The sequence below is a fragment of the Schistocerca cancellata genome, chromosome 2 (assembly GCF_023864275.1).
Source record: "Schistocerca cancellata isolate TAMUIC-IGC-003103 chromosome 2, iqSchCanc2.1, whole genome shotgun sequence".
Lineage (NCBI taxonomy): Eukaryota > Metazoa > Arthropoda > Insecta > Orthoptera > Acrididae > Schistocerca > Schistocerca cancellata.
Genome location: NC_064627.1, coordinates 212,192,081 through 212,208,453, shown reverse-complemented (window position 1 = coordinate 212,208,453; position 16,373 = coordinate 212,192,081). Strand labels below are relative to the sequence as shown.

The 16,373-nt window shown below is 41.2% G+C and overlaps 1 protein-coding gene across 1 annotated transcript in view; it reads left to right on the top strand.

Annotated features, from left to right (window-relative positions):
• Nucleotides 1-905: 905 nt before the first annotated feature.
• The window catches only part of LOC126161541 (probable G-protein coupled receptor CG31760), a 439,386-nt gene continuing 423,918 nt past the window's right edge, over nt 906-16,373 (top strand). The window contains exon 1 of the mRNA XM_049917466.1: nt 906-1,033. Within this exon, the coding sequence (XP_049773423.1) occupies nt 926-1,033 (108 nt within the window). The 5' untranslated portion in view covers nt 906-925. The remainder of the gene's footprint in view (nt 1,034-16,373) is intronic.

The following is a 16,373-nucleotide window of genomic DNA, read 5'->3' as shown; positions in this document are numbered from 1 at the left end:
TCGTCGTTGAGTACACCATCGCAGGCGTTCCTGTCTGTGATACAGCGTCAAGGGTAACCGCAGCCATGGTGTCCGACCTGATAGTCCATGCTGCTGCAAACTGTTCGTGCAGATGGTTATTGTCTTGCAAACGTCCCCATCTATTGACTCAGGGATCGAGACGTGGCTGCACGATCCGTTACAGCCATGCGGATAAGAAGCCTGTCATCTCGACTGCTAGTGATACGAGGCCGTTGGGATCCAGCACAGCGTTCCGTATTACCCTCCTGAACCCACCGATTCCATATTCTGGTAACAGTCATTGGATCTCGACCAACGCAAGCAGCAATGCCGCGATACGATAAACCGCAATCGCGATAGGCTACAATCCGACCTTTATCAAAATCGGAAACGTGATGGTACGTATTTCTCCTCCTTACACGAGGCATCACAACAACGTTTCACCAGGCAACGCCGGTCAACTGCTGTTTGTGTATGAGAAATCGATTGGAAACTTTCCTCATGTCAGCACGTCGTACGTGTCGCCAACGGCGCCAGCCTTGTGTGGATGCTCTGAAAAGCTAATCAATTGCATATCACAGCATCTCCTTCCTGTCGGTTAAATTTCGCGTCTGTAGCACGTCATCTTCGTAGTGTAGCAATTTTAATGGCCAATAGTGTATTAGAGTATTTAGAAACTTACTAAAATGTGGCTCGGATGTCGTATTTGATGTGGGATCTAATACTTCAAAATTCGGTACTTGGTATGTTAAATTACGAGATTCAGTTTACACTTTTACGCTTGTGTTACTTGTTGAAGTCTGTATGCAGATGTTCGCTGTAAATGGCTATGGCAGTGTGACGTCTCTAAATGACGTTTGCAGTAAACGGCTGTGGCACTGTGTGAGGGTGGGCTCCTCTGTTGCAGGACCAATGAGGCCTTGCGATGGGCCAGTCCCGGCTCTGGCTGCAGAGGTCGCTGCTGCTGCTGGTGGCCGCGCTGCTCGGCTGCCTGACGCCCGCCAAGCCAGAGGACGGCGCGACCACGAGAAAGGTGAGCCAGGCTACGTCACACCACTGTGCGCCCGCGACGCCACTCTGCACACTCCTACTGCCGCCACAATTACGACCTATGTTCTACGAGGGTCACTCCAAAAGAAATGCACACTATTTTTGTAAAATTTCTGCATGTATGAAAGTTTTCTACATCTACATCTACATTTATACTCCGTAAGCCACCCAACGGTGTGTAGCGGAGGGCACTTTACGTGCCACTGTCATTACCTCCCTTCCCTGTTCCACTCGCGTATGGTTCGCCGGAAGAACGACTGCCGGAAAGCCTCCGTGCGCGCTCGAATCTCTCTAATTTTACATACGTGACCTCCTCGGGAGGTATAAGTAGGGGGAGGCAATATATGCGATGCCTCATCCAGAAACGCATCCTCTCGAAACCTGGACAGCAAGCTACACCGCGATGCAGAGCGCCTCCTTTGCAGAGTCTGCTACTTGAGTTTGCTAAACATCTCCGTAACGCTATCATGCTTACCAAATAACCCTGTGACGAAACGCGCTGCTCTTCTTTGGATCTTCTCTATCTCCTCTGTCAACCCGACCTGGTACGGATCCCACACTCATGACCAATACTCAAGTATAGGCCGAACGAGTGTTTTGTAAGCCACTTCCTTTGTTGATGGACTAAATTTTCTAAGGACTCTCCCAATGAATCTCAACCTGGCACCCGCCTTACCAACAATTAATTTAATATGATCATTCCACTCCAAATCGTTCCGTACGCATACTCGCAGATATTTTACAGAAGTAACTGCTACCAGTGTTTGTTCCGCTTTCATATAATCATACAATAAAGGATCCTTCTTTCTATGTATTCGCAATACATTACATTTCCCTGTGTTAAGGGTCAATTTCCACTCCCTGCAACAAATGCCTATCCTTTCCGCTTGTTTTCAAACTTACGTCGACCTGTTCCCGTGAGTGGCTCCGTCACAGCATGTCTTCAAGATGGCTGCTACACTTGACGTTCGTCGGAAGCGACGTGCTGTCATAGAATTCCTGTGCTGTGAAAACCAGACAGTGGGAAACATCCACAAGAGGTTGAAAAGGTGTATGGATATGCTGCTGTTGATCGCAGTACAGTTAGTCGGTGGGCAAGCAGGTTACGTGATTAAATCGGGCACGGCAATATTGAGGATTGTCCTCGCAGCGGCAGGCCTCGTACTGCACACACTCCAGAAAAAGTACAGAGAGTTAACGAATTGGTGACTGCTGACAGACGGATCACAGTGAACGAATTGTCGCGCTACGTTGGGATAGGGGAAGGAAGTGTTTGCAGAATACTGAAAGTGTTGGCGTTAAAAAAGGTTTGTGCCAGGTGGGTTCCCAGGATGTTGACAGTGGCTCACAAAGAAACAAGAAAATCGGTATGCAGCGAACTTTTGGAACAGTAGGAGACCGCTGGAGATGAATTTTTTGGAAGAATTGTGACAGGTGATGAAACATGGCTCCATCATTTTTCAGCAGAGACGAAGAGGCAGTCAATGGAGTGGCATCATGCAAATTCACCCAAGAAAAAAAAATTCAAAACCACACCTGCTGCTGTAAAAGTTATGGCTATGGTGTTTTTCGATTCCGAATGACTCTTGCTTGTGGACATCATGCCAAGTGGAACCACCATCAATTCTGATGCGTATGTGACGACACTGAAGTAACTTAAAGCTCGATTGAATCGTGTTCGACCACATCGGAAAAAGCAGGATGTTTCACTGTTGCACGACAATGCACGGCCACATGTCAGTCAAAAAAACCATGGAAGCGATCCCAAAACTCGAATGGGCAACATAGAAACACCCGCCTTACAGTCCTGACCTGGCTCCATGTGACTATCATCTCTTTGGGAAACTGAAAGACACTCTTCGTGGAGCAAGGTTTGAAGATGATGACTCTCTTGTGAACGCTGCCAAACAGTGGCTCCAGCAGGTTGGTCCAGAATTTTACCGTGCGGGTGTACAGGCGCTGGTTCAAAGTTGGCGTTAGGCAGTTGAGAGGGGGGAGGGAATTTATGTGGAGACATGAAAATATTATTCCTAAAGGATGTATCTACACACTGTAAAACTTTCAAACATGTAGAATAAAAGATGGATTTAAAAAAAAATAGTGTGCATTTCTTTTGGAGTGACCCTCGTAGTTCAAACTGTGCTTCATTATTTCCTGAATATCCCCTCAAGATTCAGTTACGTATTGTATTCACGACGTATGATGCTGATTTACACGTCCTGAAAAAAAGAAATGTGGAGCACCCTGCAGGCGAGTGGAAACGAAATGAAACATCACCAGTTGAGACGATATGTTATTTCGACGATTACAACTAACTTAGCAATATGAATCCACTTTAAGTGTTACGCAGCACCCTCTCTCACCTGGACGCTTGCACTGATTCAGTTGGGAAGATTCTATACTATTCCGAGGAAAGGTGCCCTACCACTCATTTAACTAGTCTTGGATACTGGCGCTGGGATGGAGTTTACGTCAGAGCTGTTTCCATGCATGTTCTATTGCGAACAGATCTGCGGATCTCGCTGATCAGCGGTGTAGCTCAACATCATGCAGGTAGTTCATAGATACATATACAATGTGTCGATGTACATTATTCTTTTGAAAAACCGCACCTCAGCACTGTCACATGAGAGCGAACACATTAGAATGCAGGATATCCATGACATAGCATTATGCAGTAAGAATTCCCTCAAATCCTATCAGCTGTGACCTAAAGTCAAATTCAATTGCTCATCACACCATGATACTAAGGGTAACACCGTGACCATCAGAAAAAGATTGAATAATCGTCGAAAGGATATGTGATACGAGTCGGGGCGTGGAGTGTCAGAAGCTTGAACGTGATAGGGAAGCCACAAAATCTAGAAAGGGAAATGCGAAGGCTCAATCTAGGTATAGCTAGAGTCAGTGGAGTGAAACGGAAAGAAGAGCAGATGAGTATAGGGTAATATCAGAAGCACCAAGAAATGGTATAATTGGAGTAGGATTCGTTATGAATACGAGGCTAGGGCAGAGAGTGTCTTACTGTGAACAGTTCAGTGATAGGGTGGTTCTTAGCAGAATCTACAGCAAACCAACACTGACAACGACTGTTCAGGTATACATGCCAACGTCGCAAGTTGAAGATGAAGAGATAGAGAATGTATATGAGGATATTGAAAAGGTGCTACAGTATGTAAATGGAGATGAAAGTTAATAGTCATAGGGGACTGGAATGTAGTTGTAGGGGAATAAATAGAAAAAAGTTGCAGGAGATTATCAGCTTGGGACAAGGAAAGAGAGAGGAGAAAGACTAATTGAGTTCTGTAACAAATTTCAGCTAGTAATTGAGAATTTTATATCTTATTCTTCCATCAATTTAATACAATATTCAAGGATTTCTGTTAGGGTTTGTCTTCTTACCAATTTTATTACCTGCTGCCTTCACTATTTTATCTCTCAAAACTACTCATTCACTTTTAGCAGGACACCCTTCCCCGTTTAATCATACGTTACCTAATGCATCCTCTGAAACTCTCAATGATCTCTCGTTCTTTCAACTCGCAGAAGTCCCACGTCTTAATATCTTACCATTTTGCATTTTCTTAAGTTCTAATTTACAGTTCATGAACAGGATACACACATGAATTTGTGGAGAGTGGGGTGAACTGGTGGTATACTCAAAGTCAAAAGAATCTTTAACACTTGATTGACCCTCTGAAACCGAACATGCAAAAACAACATTAGCCGAACAGGGACACCATGTTCTACCAAGGTTCCTAAAAGCTATACTTTGAATTAGTATTTCATAAACATCCCTTTTAAAAAGCTTTTAAAAATAGCATTTTGTAATGCCTGAGTGCTTTGAGCGCCAAAATTTTTATGGAACTCAAGACACTTTAACAATTTTTCACAGATACAAATATGAAACATTCACCAATCAGTGTAAAGGTATTAATATATTCACAATGTCCGTTAACACCTTGTGTGCTCGTATCTTCCAAGCCTTTAAAAAGACAAATAAATGTTAATCTTTTAAAATTAAAAGAATATTTAAAACTATAGACCATAATTCGAGGAAAATTAGTCAAACAAGATAGGCTTCATTAAAAACAAACCCTAGTTTCTGTTTGATGGCTGTTTCACAGTGAACCACTTTACAACGACGTACATAGCTTCTTACATTTTTCTTTTATATGTCCCCGACTGGGACGAAAATAGAATTACTTACGCTTAGTCACTTCTGTCACTGGTAGTTCGCAAAATTACTAATGCCATCTTGGTCTGGCCTCGACATCGACAAGGCACCTCTAGAAATATACCACAAGATACAAGTCAGTACGCTGCATCGCAAAGTGTCGTCGGACTGAAGGTTGTGTAAATGAAAACACAAGTAGCTTGGAAAGCCTTTTTCAGGAGTCCTTAGATCAATGGATTTTCTCAATACAGTCTCCCGTTATCCCGTCATACTTATAACACAGACATGTTCGTATTTTCTTTTAGTCAGTCGTCTTCTGACTGGTTTGACACGGCCCACCACTATTTCCTTCACCATTCCAACCTTTTTATCTTTCAGAGTAGCACTTGCAACCTACGTCCTCAATTATTTGCTGGGTGTATCCAATCTCTGTTTTCCTCCACCGTTTTTACCTTCTACAGCTCCCTCCAGTATCATGGAAGTTATTCTCTGATGTCTTAGCAGATGCCATATCATTCAGTCCCTTCTTCTTGATGGTGTTTTCCGTATATTTCTTTCCTTACTGGTTCTACGTACAACTTCCTCATTCCTTACCCTATCATTCCACCTAAACTTCAGCATTCTTCAGTAACACCACACCTCAAATGCTTCGACGCTTTTCTTTTCTGGTTTTCCCACAGTACATGTTTCACTACCGTACAATACTATGCTCCAAACATATCTTCTGTGAAATATCTTCCTCAAATTAAAATCTATATTTGATGCTAGTAGACTTCTCTTTGTCAGGAATGAGCATTTTGCCAGTGCTAGTCTGCTTTTGATGTCCTCCTTGCTCAAAACGTCATGGGTTATTTCGCAGCTACTTGGCATATTTTCTTAACTTCTTCTACTTCGTGATCACTATCCCTGACATTAAGTTTCTCACTGTTCTCATTTCTGCTACTTATTACTATCGTCTTCCTTCGATTTACTGTCTCAGTCCATATGCTGTACTCAATAGACCGTTCGTTCAATTCCGCAGATCCTGTAATTTTTCTTCACATCCAGTGAGGATAGTAATGTCATCAGTGAATCTTATAATTAATATCCTTTCACCTTGAATTTCAGTTCCGCTCTTGACCGTTTCTTTTACTTCCGACATTTCTTCTTTGATGTATGGATTCAACAGTAGGGGTGGTTGACGACATCCCGTCTTACACCCTTTTTAATCCGAGCACTTCGTTTTTCGTCTCCTACTCTTATTGTTCTGTCTTGGTTTTCGTACCTATTATGTATTATATTAGCTTACCCAATTTTTCCTGAGATTTTCATCGTCTTGCACCATTTTACATTGTCGACCGCTTTTCCCCTTCGACATATCCTATGAATGAATCTTGATGTGTCTTCAGTCTTGCTTCCATTATCAATCACAACGTCAGAATTGCCTCTCTGGTGCCTTTACGTTTCCTAAAGACAAACTTATGGTCATCTGACAGATCCTCAATTTTCTTTTCCAGTCTTCTGTGTGTTATTCTCGTCTTCAACTTTTATGGATGAGCTGTTAAACTGATTGTGCGATATGTGCTCTACCCTCCGCATTTAACGGCGTAATTCCCATCGCACTGTTAATGGTACCACACTTGATTTTAATTTCATCGAAGGATCTTTTGACTGTTTCTATATGCGAAGTCAGTCCTTCCGACACTTATTTCTTTTCCTATTTCTTCACATTTCTCCAGTAGGCATTTCGCCTTACTTCCCTAAGTGACTCGTATTTCTGTATTCCTGAACTGCCCTGAACGCTTTTGTACTTCCTTATTTCATCAATCAACTGAAATTTTTCTTGTGTTACCCATGGTTTCTTTGAATTACCTCCTTTGTATCTGTATTTTTCTTTCCTACTTCTGTGATTGTCCTTTTTAGAAATGTACATTCCCCTTCAGCTGAACTGCCCACAGACCTATTGCTTACTGCTGTATCTACAGCCTCTTAGAACTTCAAGCGTTTCTTCTCATTGCATATCCCACTTCTTTGTGCATTGATTCGTGCAGACTAATCTCTTAAACTTCAGCCTACTCTTCATCACTACAAAACTGTGATCTGGGTCTGTATCTGTTACTGCGTACGCCTTACAAGCCAGTACCTGATTTCGGAATCTCTGCCTAACCATGATGTAATCTGATGTCCTCCTGAATTTTCCGGCCTTTTCCAAGTGAACCTCCTGCTCTTGTGATTCTTGAACAGAGTATTCGATATTACTAGCTGAAATGAACTGCAGAACGCAATTAGTCTGTCTCGTCTTTCATTTGTAGTACCAAGCCCATACTCTCCCATAACCCTTTCTTTTTTTCTCGTGGTCACCTCCTCCTTGCTAGTACCCTTCAGGAGATCCGAATCGGGGTCTATTTCGAAAGCTTTTGCCAATGGAGAGATCAGGGAAATTTTTTCGTTACAGGTCACATGTCCTGTGGGTACACGATAAGTGTCTTTAATGCAGTAGTTTCCATTGGCTTCTACATCCTCATGCCGCTGATATTGCTGATTCTTTCTTGTTTAGGGGCAGTTTTCCATCCAGAGTGCAAGAGTGTGCCCTGACACTCCGTCCGCTCCTTTGCCCTCTTTGACAAGGCCGTTGGCTGAACGAGGAAGACTTCTTATCCCAGAAGTCGTCGTCTACTTTGTCCATTGTCTTTAGCGAGACTTAAACCCGGAATTTCCTGCTACATGTGACACAAAGCCTCAAAAGTTCCAAGGTTGGCATATCGGATATCTGTCCAATGTAATCGACAACGACTTCCTGTCTTCTTCATCACAACTGCGACTCCCGACAGACGTGTCTTCCTTGACACTCCAAGGACCCGCTGCCGGCACCCGCAGAGAATCCAAACATTGTCTCGTCTGGTCCACCTCGCCTGCGGATCCACTCCACAATCTTCTCTTGCCGCGCAGGCAGCGGTACTCGCCGTCGCTGTTCTGAGGCTGCTCTCCATCCAATCTGATTGACCTCTCTCTCGTGACTACCGCGATTACAGTACATCCCGCACTGTACAGTGAATGTCTGTGGGAGAATTACTCCTGCGACTCCTCAGATATGATAAAAAACAATCATAAATTATGGTCAGATTCCACATCTGTCCAAGGACAAGTTTTACATTTTAAAATTTGGTTTCGATCTCTCTATCTACATTCAACATGATTACTATGCTATTCACAATGAAGTGCCTGGCAGATGGTTCAATGAACCACCTTCAAGATGTCTCTCTACCGTTCCACTCTCGAACGGCGCTCTATCTTACCATTATTTGATCTGGAAGCTTCCAGTGCCTCCAGGCCTCCTTCATGTGTATGACGTTCTTATATGATTATTAAGGCAAGCGTTAGAAATGATTACATATGCTCCACGCCAAATTCTGCACTGGAGATTCCTCTTTGATTCCTTTCCCCCAGTACATATTCTCCTTGTATTTGTCCTTTTCCTTTATCTACAACCGTATTTGAGACCCACATCACAGTTAATCATGTGACTGTCTTAGCCGTATAAATAATTTCCCTCGTCTCAACACATATTTTTTCAATCCCTTCACCGAGCGAGGTGGCGCAGTGGTCTGACACTGTACTCGTATTCGGGAGGACGATGGTTCAATCCCGTGTCCGGCCATCCTGATTTAGGTTTCCCGTGATTTCCCTAAATCACTCCAGGCAAATGCCGGGATAGTTCCTCGGAAAGGGCACGGCCGACTTCCTTTCCCATCCTTCCCTAATCCGATGAGACCGATGACCCCGCTGTCTGGTCTCCTTCCCCAAACACCCCAACCCCAACCAAATCTCTTCATCACCAGTGGAGTTAGTCGGCATATATACTTGTACTACTGTGGTGGATATTCGCTTTGAGCCTATCTTGGCAGCCATAATGCGCTAACTATGCTGATCATACTAGCTTAACCACATTCCTATTTTTTTATCCATCATCAGTCCCACCACTCTCCTGCGTAAACCCCTATTGAATTTTGTATTTATAAACCTGTAATCACGAAATCATAAGGCGTGTTCTTCCTGCCACCGCACTTCATTAATTCATTCTTTTTAAAATTCTCTAACGACCCCAGCTAGTTAGGGGATCTACTCGTAACATTACACGCTCCAGCCTGTAGAAAGTTTTGTTTTTTCTGAGTGGTCATCAACTGGGGATCTGAATGGTGCGCTATTTTATCGCTGGAATGTTTTACCCAATCAGCTGCCATCATCATTAAACACACGGAAGTGCTGCATGTTCTCGGGAAAAATAGCGGCTGTAATTTCCCCTTGCTTTCAGCCGTTTGCAGTACAGCACCGCAATGGCTAACCTTACAAGAAATCATCTAGGCTGTTGTCGCTGCAACAACTGAAAAGGCTGCTGTCCCTCTTCAAAGACCACATGTTTTGCCTCTCCAATAATACCCATCCACTGTGGTTGCACCTACCGTATGGCTATCTTTCTCGTGGAGCAACTGAAGACATCTTGCTTCGGAAGGGTCCGTGGTTCGTGGACAGAATGACCCCCTTCTCGCCAACCAGTACGGACTCCGAAAGGATCGATCATGTGAAAGACATCTCTCATTTTTCTGGAAGCCTTGAATCAAGGCACTCGAGTGGATGCAGTGTTCTCAAATTCTGAAAGTAGTTTGACTCAGTGTCACGTCCAAGCTTATTATTAAAAGTTGATCGCATCGAGTAACAAGCAAAATTTGTGACTGGTCTACGATTTTTTGGTGAGGAGGAGGCAGCAAGTTATCCTGGATGGGAAGTCATAGACAAACGTAAAAAAATTTCAGGTGTACCACAGCGAAATGTTTTGGGACACGTACTGTTACGTTTTGTGTTTATGAACCTTCAGACAATATTACAATTGTAACCTCAGGCTTTTTGCAGATAGTGCAGGTATCTACTTTGACGTGCTGTCTGAAAGAAGCTGGACAAATATTCAATCAGAATTTGGAAACATTTGAAAGGGGTGCAAAGACTGGATACTTTAGCAGCCATTGTATTTAGCTGCAAGATTCACACTTCAGAGCAGTTGAGATTGCAACATTAAACAGACACGCAATAAGCAGTGTGAAGTACCAGTAGCAGATGGTACGGCGGTACCCCTTTCGCTGGAACGACCGTCCGAATTGTAGTCCATCACTGTGCTTAGCCGCTGTGTTCGGAGGCAGCGCACTAAAACAATAATTTTCAATCATTAATATTATAAAAAAACATGCATTACATTTTCTTGAGATTCAAATACAGTTACCTCTAAATAGTCCTCTATCGCCCACTTATTTCAAAAGTGATAATAATAAGCATAACCCATCTTGCAATTTTCATCTTTGAACCAAGTAAAATTTTTTGAAAAGCTGTTAAACTGTCCAGTTTCAACAAATAAATTAGAATTTCCAGTGACACCTCAAAATCCAGAGGAGGATTTCCCACCAACAGTGTTAGAAATTCATGAAGCCATCAGAACATTCAAAATTAAAACAAATGGAGAAGACTCCATTACAGCAGAATTATTAAAGTGGTCAGATTCAAAAATCATAAAGGACCTACAACTGCGTCTTGAGGACATTTGTAAAACTGAAAAGATTCCAGTTGAATGGAAAACAGCATTAATCCGCCCGCTACGTAACTGGGAGACAAATATAATGTCAGTAATTACAGAGGAGTGTAACTTCTGCCAGTGGCATATAAAATATTCTTCTGAAGAGAGTGGTAGATACTTTAGACAAACAACTGGGAGAATATCAGAGTGGTTTAAGAAAGGGAAGATCCCGTGCAGAACAAATTTTTAACTTAAAGTCAATAATTCGCCATACAATGTTAACTAGCAAACCAATAACAGTGTCATTTATTGATTTCAAGAAAGCATTTGATTGTATAGACAGAGAAACAATAGATAAGGTCATTAGAGAATTTGGTATTACATCAAAATTAGCAAATATAATTCGTGAAACACTAACAGGCATAATATCTAAAGTCAAATTTATGGCAGAAGTATCTCAGCCATATGAAATAAAAGTGGTGTTAGACAAGGTGATGGTTTATCACCTTTACTGTTTAATTGTGTTCTCGATAAAATAGTAATGATCTGGCTTTTGGAGCTAAAAAATCACAACATTGAACCAATAACTCTGGGAAGGAAAACAAATGCAACCAAGGTAAACTGCTCGGCTTTTGCTGATGATTTTACAATACTTTCAGAAAAACTGACGGAAGCAGTTATTCAGATAAACCTTTTGGACAAAATAGCAAACAGAACTGGTCTCAAAATTTCAGATGAAAAAACAAATTTCATGACAAATATAAAAAATGCGCCAAAATTCATAGAAACACAAATAGGTAAAATAGAGCGAGTAAATAAATTTAAATATCTTGGAGAGACTATACAACAGAATGGACTAGAAAAATCAGCAATAGGTGTAAGAATAAACAAAATGGAAGAGCATATGGTTTGACCAAAAATATTTACAACAAGAAATGTATATCTAGAAAAACAAAACTAAAACACTACACCACAGTGGTACGACCAGAATGTTTATATGGATCTGAATGCCTAACGATGAACTATAAGATGGACAGTCTAGAGGTACTGGAAGGAAGGATTATCAGATAAATAATGCGTGCGATAAAGACTGCATATCGTAGGAAAATAAGAAGTAATGAGGAGATCTACAAAAATATAGAGAAAATATCTGAAGTAATGGCCAAACGAAGATTAACCTTTTTCAGACACCTCCACCGAATGGATGGAAATGGACTAACAAAGCAAATACTCCCATGTTTCTGGAGGAAGAAATCGACAGTAGTAAGCATTACAGAAGTAAGGAAAGATCTAGAAAGAAACAGCATCAAAGAATCAGAAATAGCAGAGAGAAACCGTTTTAAAAATAAAATACTAAATTTGGAAGGCTTTCAAAGCAGAAGAAATAAAAAATCGGGAACAACATGGACAGAAGAAAGGAAGAGACTTCATGGGGAGAAAATGAGGGAATACTGGAAAAATAGGAAACAACAACAAAGGAAGAAGAGGAACTGAAGTTATTAACGTGATTCTAGTTGGTCAGTACGACTGAGAAAAAAACTAAGAACAGAATTTAAATAAAAAGGCAGGCGGTGGACTTCGGGTATTTTTAGGTTCCGTCTAAACTGTGCTCCCTAGCTGATGGTTTTGCACTGCCTAATCATTCCGAAACGAGCAGTCGTGAAGCACAGACACGTTGTATGGTGTGTTCTGTTGTATTTCAGTTCTATAAAGAAATATTAATTCCACAACAGTCAAAATAATAAGTAAATGTGTGACCAGTTAGCTGTGTTTAGTGAGAGACTTTTTGAAATTATTGTTGACCAGTAAATTGTTAAACAGATGGTAGATAAAGAATCAATTAGGTGTTTCTCGTGTTCTCCGGGAATAAATACAGGTAGCATCCCAGAAGAGTGAAACAATCAGTCATTTTATAGAGACAGGATTATATGCATTTGCATGTAGCATGTGCATTTGCATATCTGGCTCCTTTCACCAATTATTGCATATTCTAACTTAATACTAGTAACGATGCATATTTTCGCTCTATGTTTACAGTATTTTAAAAATTTAGACAGGTGGTCTCCAGCTCGGTTTAGTTAGAATGTCTCACAGATTGATCGCGACCTAGAACTGCGTGCAGTCGCTAACCGAAAGACCACTGCCCAGCGAAATCATTACAGAAGAGGAACAGGAACAGGTAGTCAGTAATCCTGCACCCGCGCCCCCGGTTAATCCCCTTCGCTGTCATACCGTATGCTTTTAGTCACACGTCCGTCGTTTCAGTTCAGCTTTCTATTTACTTGTACACAATTGACCATGTTTACGACGTGTAGTGTGTAAGGTGTTGTGCTCCATGCCCCCCCCTCCCCCCCCCAATAAAAGAAACGTCGTTTCGTGAAAAAATGACGATCCTGGAACATTTACATATGACGGAGCTGTTTTATATTGTCGAGTTTGCGAGAAACACGTTTCGTGCAAAAAAAAAAATAAATAAAAAAAATATATATATATATATATATATATATATATATATATATATATATATAATAAAATAAAAACGTTTCAGGTAGACCAGCATATCAAGATAAGTATTCATATCGCAGGAATGCAGCAGAAAGGACCGCGACAACAACTTCTGACAACAGCAAGTTGCAGTATAATGGATTGGTTCAAAGGTAACCAAAAATGTCGGTTTAACATGGATCTATGTGAAGCATTCATTGCAAGCAATATTCCTCTTCATAGACTTACAAATCCTATCCTCAAATTCATCCAACACAAATATTGCTTAAATCAAAATACACCAGATGAATCAACATTGTGTAAAAATTATGTACCGATAATTTACGCAAATGTTCTGAAAGAAATACGCAATGCACTCAACGACAGCATAATTGTGGATTTCAGTTGACGAAAGTGCAGACACTTGTGGCCGTTACATTGTAAAATTAATTGTTGGTGCTTCAAAGGAAGAGCCTTCTTCTTCCTATTTAGCAGCTTGCAAAGAACTTGAAAAAGTAAATCATTTTACGATCGCTAGATTTGTGAATGAGGGTATTAGAAAAATATTTCCAGTATATTCTGCAGATGAAAGGATGTTTGTTTCTTTCATATGCTGCTCTCTATATGATCAAAGCAGGAAAAGCCCTCCGAGTATTTTATCCCAATTTGATTCATGTGACGTGTTTCGCTCATGGAATACATCGCCTTGCTGAAGAAGTACGTTTCGTGTTTGAGAATGTAAATAAACTGATTTCATCCAAAAATAAAAGTTTTCTAAAGGCTTCTGCTCGCATCAAGGCTTACAGAGAAATATTACCACATGTGCCTTTACCTTCAGAACTAGTGCTAACTTTTTCGGGTACATTTGTCGAAGCTGTGTTGTTTCACAATGAACATTTCGAGGCCATTGCAGGGATAGTAAACAACATCGATAGTGCAGAGGCTTTGGCAGTTTGCCAGTGCAAGGACGCTTTCAATGATTCAGGTATTAAAAAAAGGCATTGCTGTGATTAGCACTTATTTTTCCCATATATCTGCAAGTATTACAAAGCTTGAAAGCCAAGTTTTGGCGATGAATGAATCTATTCATTAACGAAAAAAATTATTCTAGTGAACTCCTCAGTGCCGAAGATACTCTCAAGAAAACTTAAAGAAAAGTTTGAAAACAGTAAATAATAAGCCAGGCTTTGAATCCTTGTGCTAAACTGATGGTTTTATTAATGGGGTGTGTGAACTTTTACTATATACAATAAGTGCCAACATAACACCCAAATTCAATTAATGTCCAGTTACCTTAGCTGATGTAGAACGGTCCTTTTCTGCTTATAAAAATGTTATGAGTGATGAAAGATACAACTTCACTACCGAACATTTGGAACAGTACTTTGTCGTTTATGTCTACAATAGTAGAAAAATGTAAAATAAATTGTAAGTGATGCTTCGGTCCAATAGTATTAATTAAATGTTAATGCTGTTCAAAAAATTGATGAATTTATGTTGTTTTTTTAAATAAAATATTACGGATTTTTGAGCGTGCCCCTCTGCGAGCGATATATCTCGAAGTTGGTCCTGTACATATCGATTGTTTCGCTGCGACTAACTCACACCGCATCCGCTTGTTACCGCCAACAACAACAAAGAAATAACAATTCTTAAAACACGATATGCGTCCCCATTTTGCAAATTTTTAGAAAATAATCGCAGAAAGGTCCCCTTCCTCACCTTTACCAGAAAGTATTCACAAAATGATATCAGCGTTCTAAATGTAGTGTGTACGCGTGGCCGGCGCTCTACCTCGTAATTGATATGCATAGGTTCAACTTTGCGATATTATGCACGCAGTAACTACTATGTTTATTTTAATATTTGATCTTGCATATTTCGACACTTCTCATGGGTTTTAAGCGTTTTTCATGCATATTTGGATGCACATTTTAAGGTTTTTATGATGCATATAATCCGGTCTCTAGTCATTTGTGTAGTATCAGTTTCTCGCTAACTGTTCATTATAGCGTCAAGTCGTTTTCCGCCCAGGGACACCTATGGAAGACTGCAGATCGATGAGTTTCATCAGAAACGCCATGCATTTCACTCAGAGCTGTAAAGACAATTAGGCACCACCGCATTATCAATACAAATGTGAATTGTGACATGCAACCTGTGGTAACACTGAGGGGGTAAATATTTGAAAAGACATACGCAGTCTTCCTCAAAGTAAAATTCTTTTACGCTGTAAAAATTTAGACCAATTACAGCGCACAAAGAGACCTTCAAGCCATCATTCTTCCTGCGCTTCATTTGGGAACTGAATGCGAAAAAGCTCTAATGACTGCTGCAATGGGACTTATCCTCTACCTTGCACTTCACAGTGGTTTTCAGAGCAGTTATGTAGGGTAGATGTAGATGGATGCAAGGAAGAGGGGTAAAACCACAAAAAATTAATTTGAACAAAGGATTTAGTGGGTAACACCTGTTTTCGGAAGCAATTGTTAGGGTATCACACAAATGAAGAAAGATGACCAATATTTTACCGAGGACGGAGAAAATCTCTTAGTAACGGAAACAATGATGAATGAAAACAGTTATTAGCAAGGCGAAAGAACCGAAAAGCACCCCTGGTAGATTGTCGACAAGGAAGCGAGAATGTATATTTACATCCGAAAGACATTAGGTCCTATTAACTATTCATTGGGATTCTCTGAAACTTGCAACCTTTTGTTGCGATAAAAAATGTAAATTTGAAAGCACTTGCCGTTGAAAGCTCTTTGTTACACACTTAAAGCAACTCGTTTGCTCCCTAGCTTCCTGCGAGGCTTGTGCGCCGTAATTTGCAAGAGGCCTGTTCATAAACGGGGCTTCCTTTTTTTTCTCCACAGATAAAGATCAGGATAGACGAGCGGGCGGGGGAAAATCGAAGCTCACGAAAGGTCAGAGCGAGTCAACGTCGAGCGGCAGCGGTAGTCAGGCAGGAGAACGAGCTCTCCGTTCAGCTGTGGAGGGTCAGGGAGAGGGGGGGCGGGGCAGGATTCATGAGGCCTGGTGACGGGAAGGGTGGCGGTGGGAGTGGGGGGAGAAGCCTGCAGTGCCTGTAAATTAAGCTGGTCGTCGCGTGTCGCCAGACAG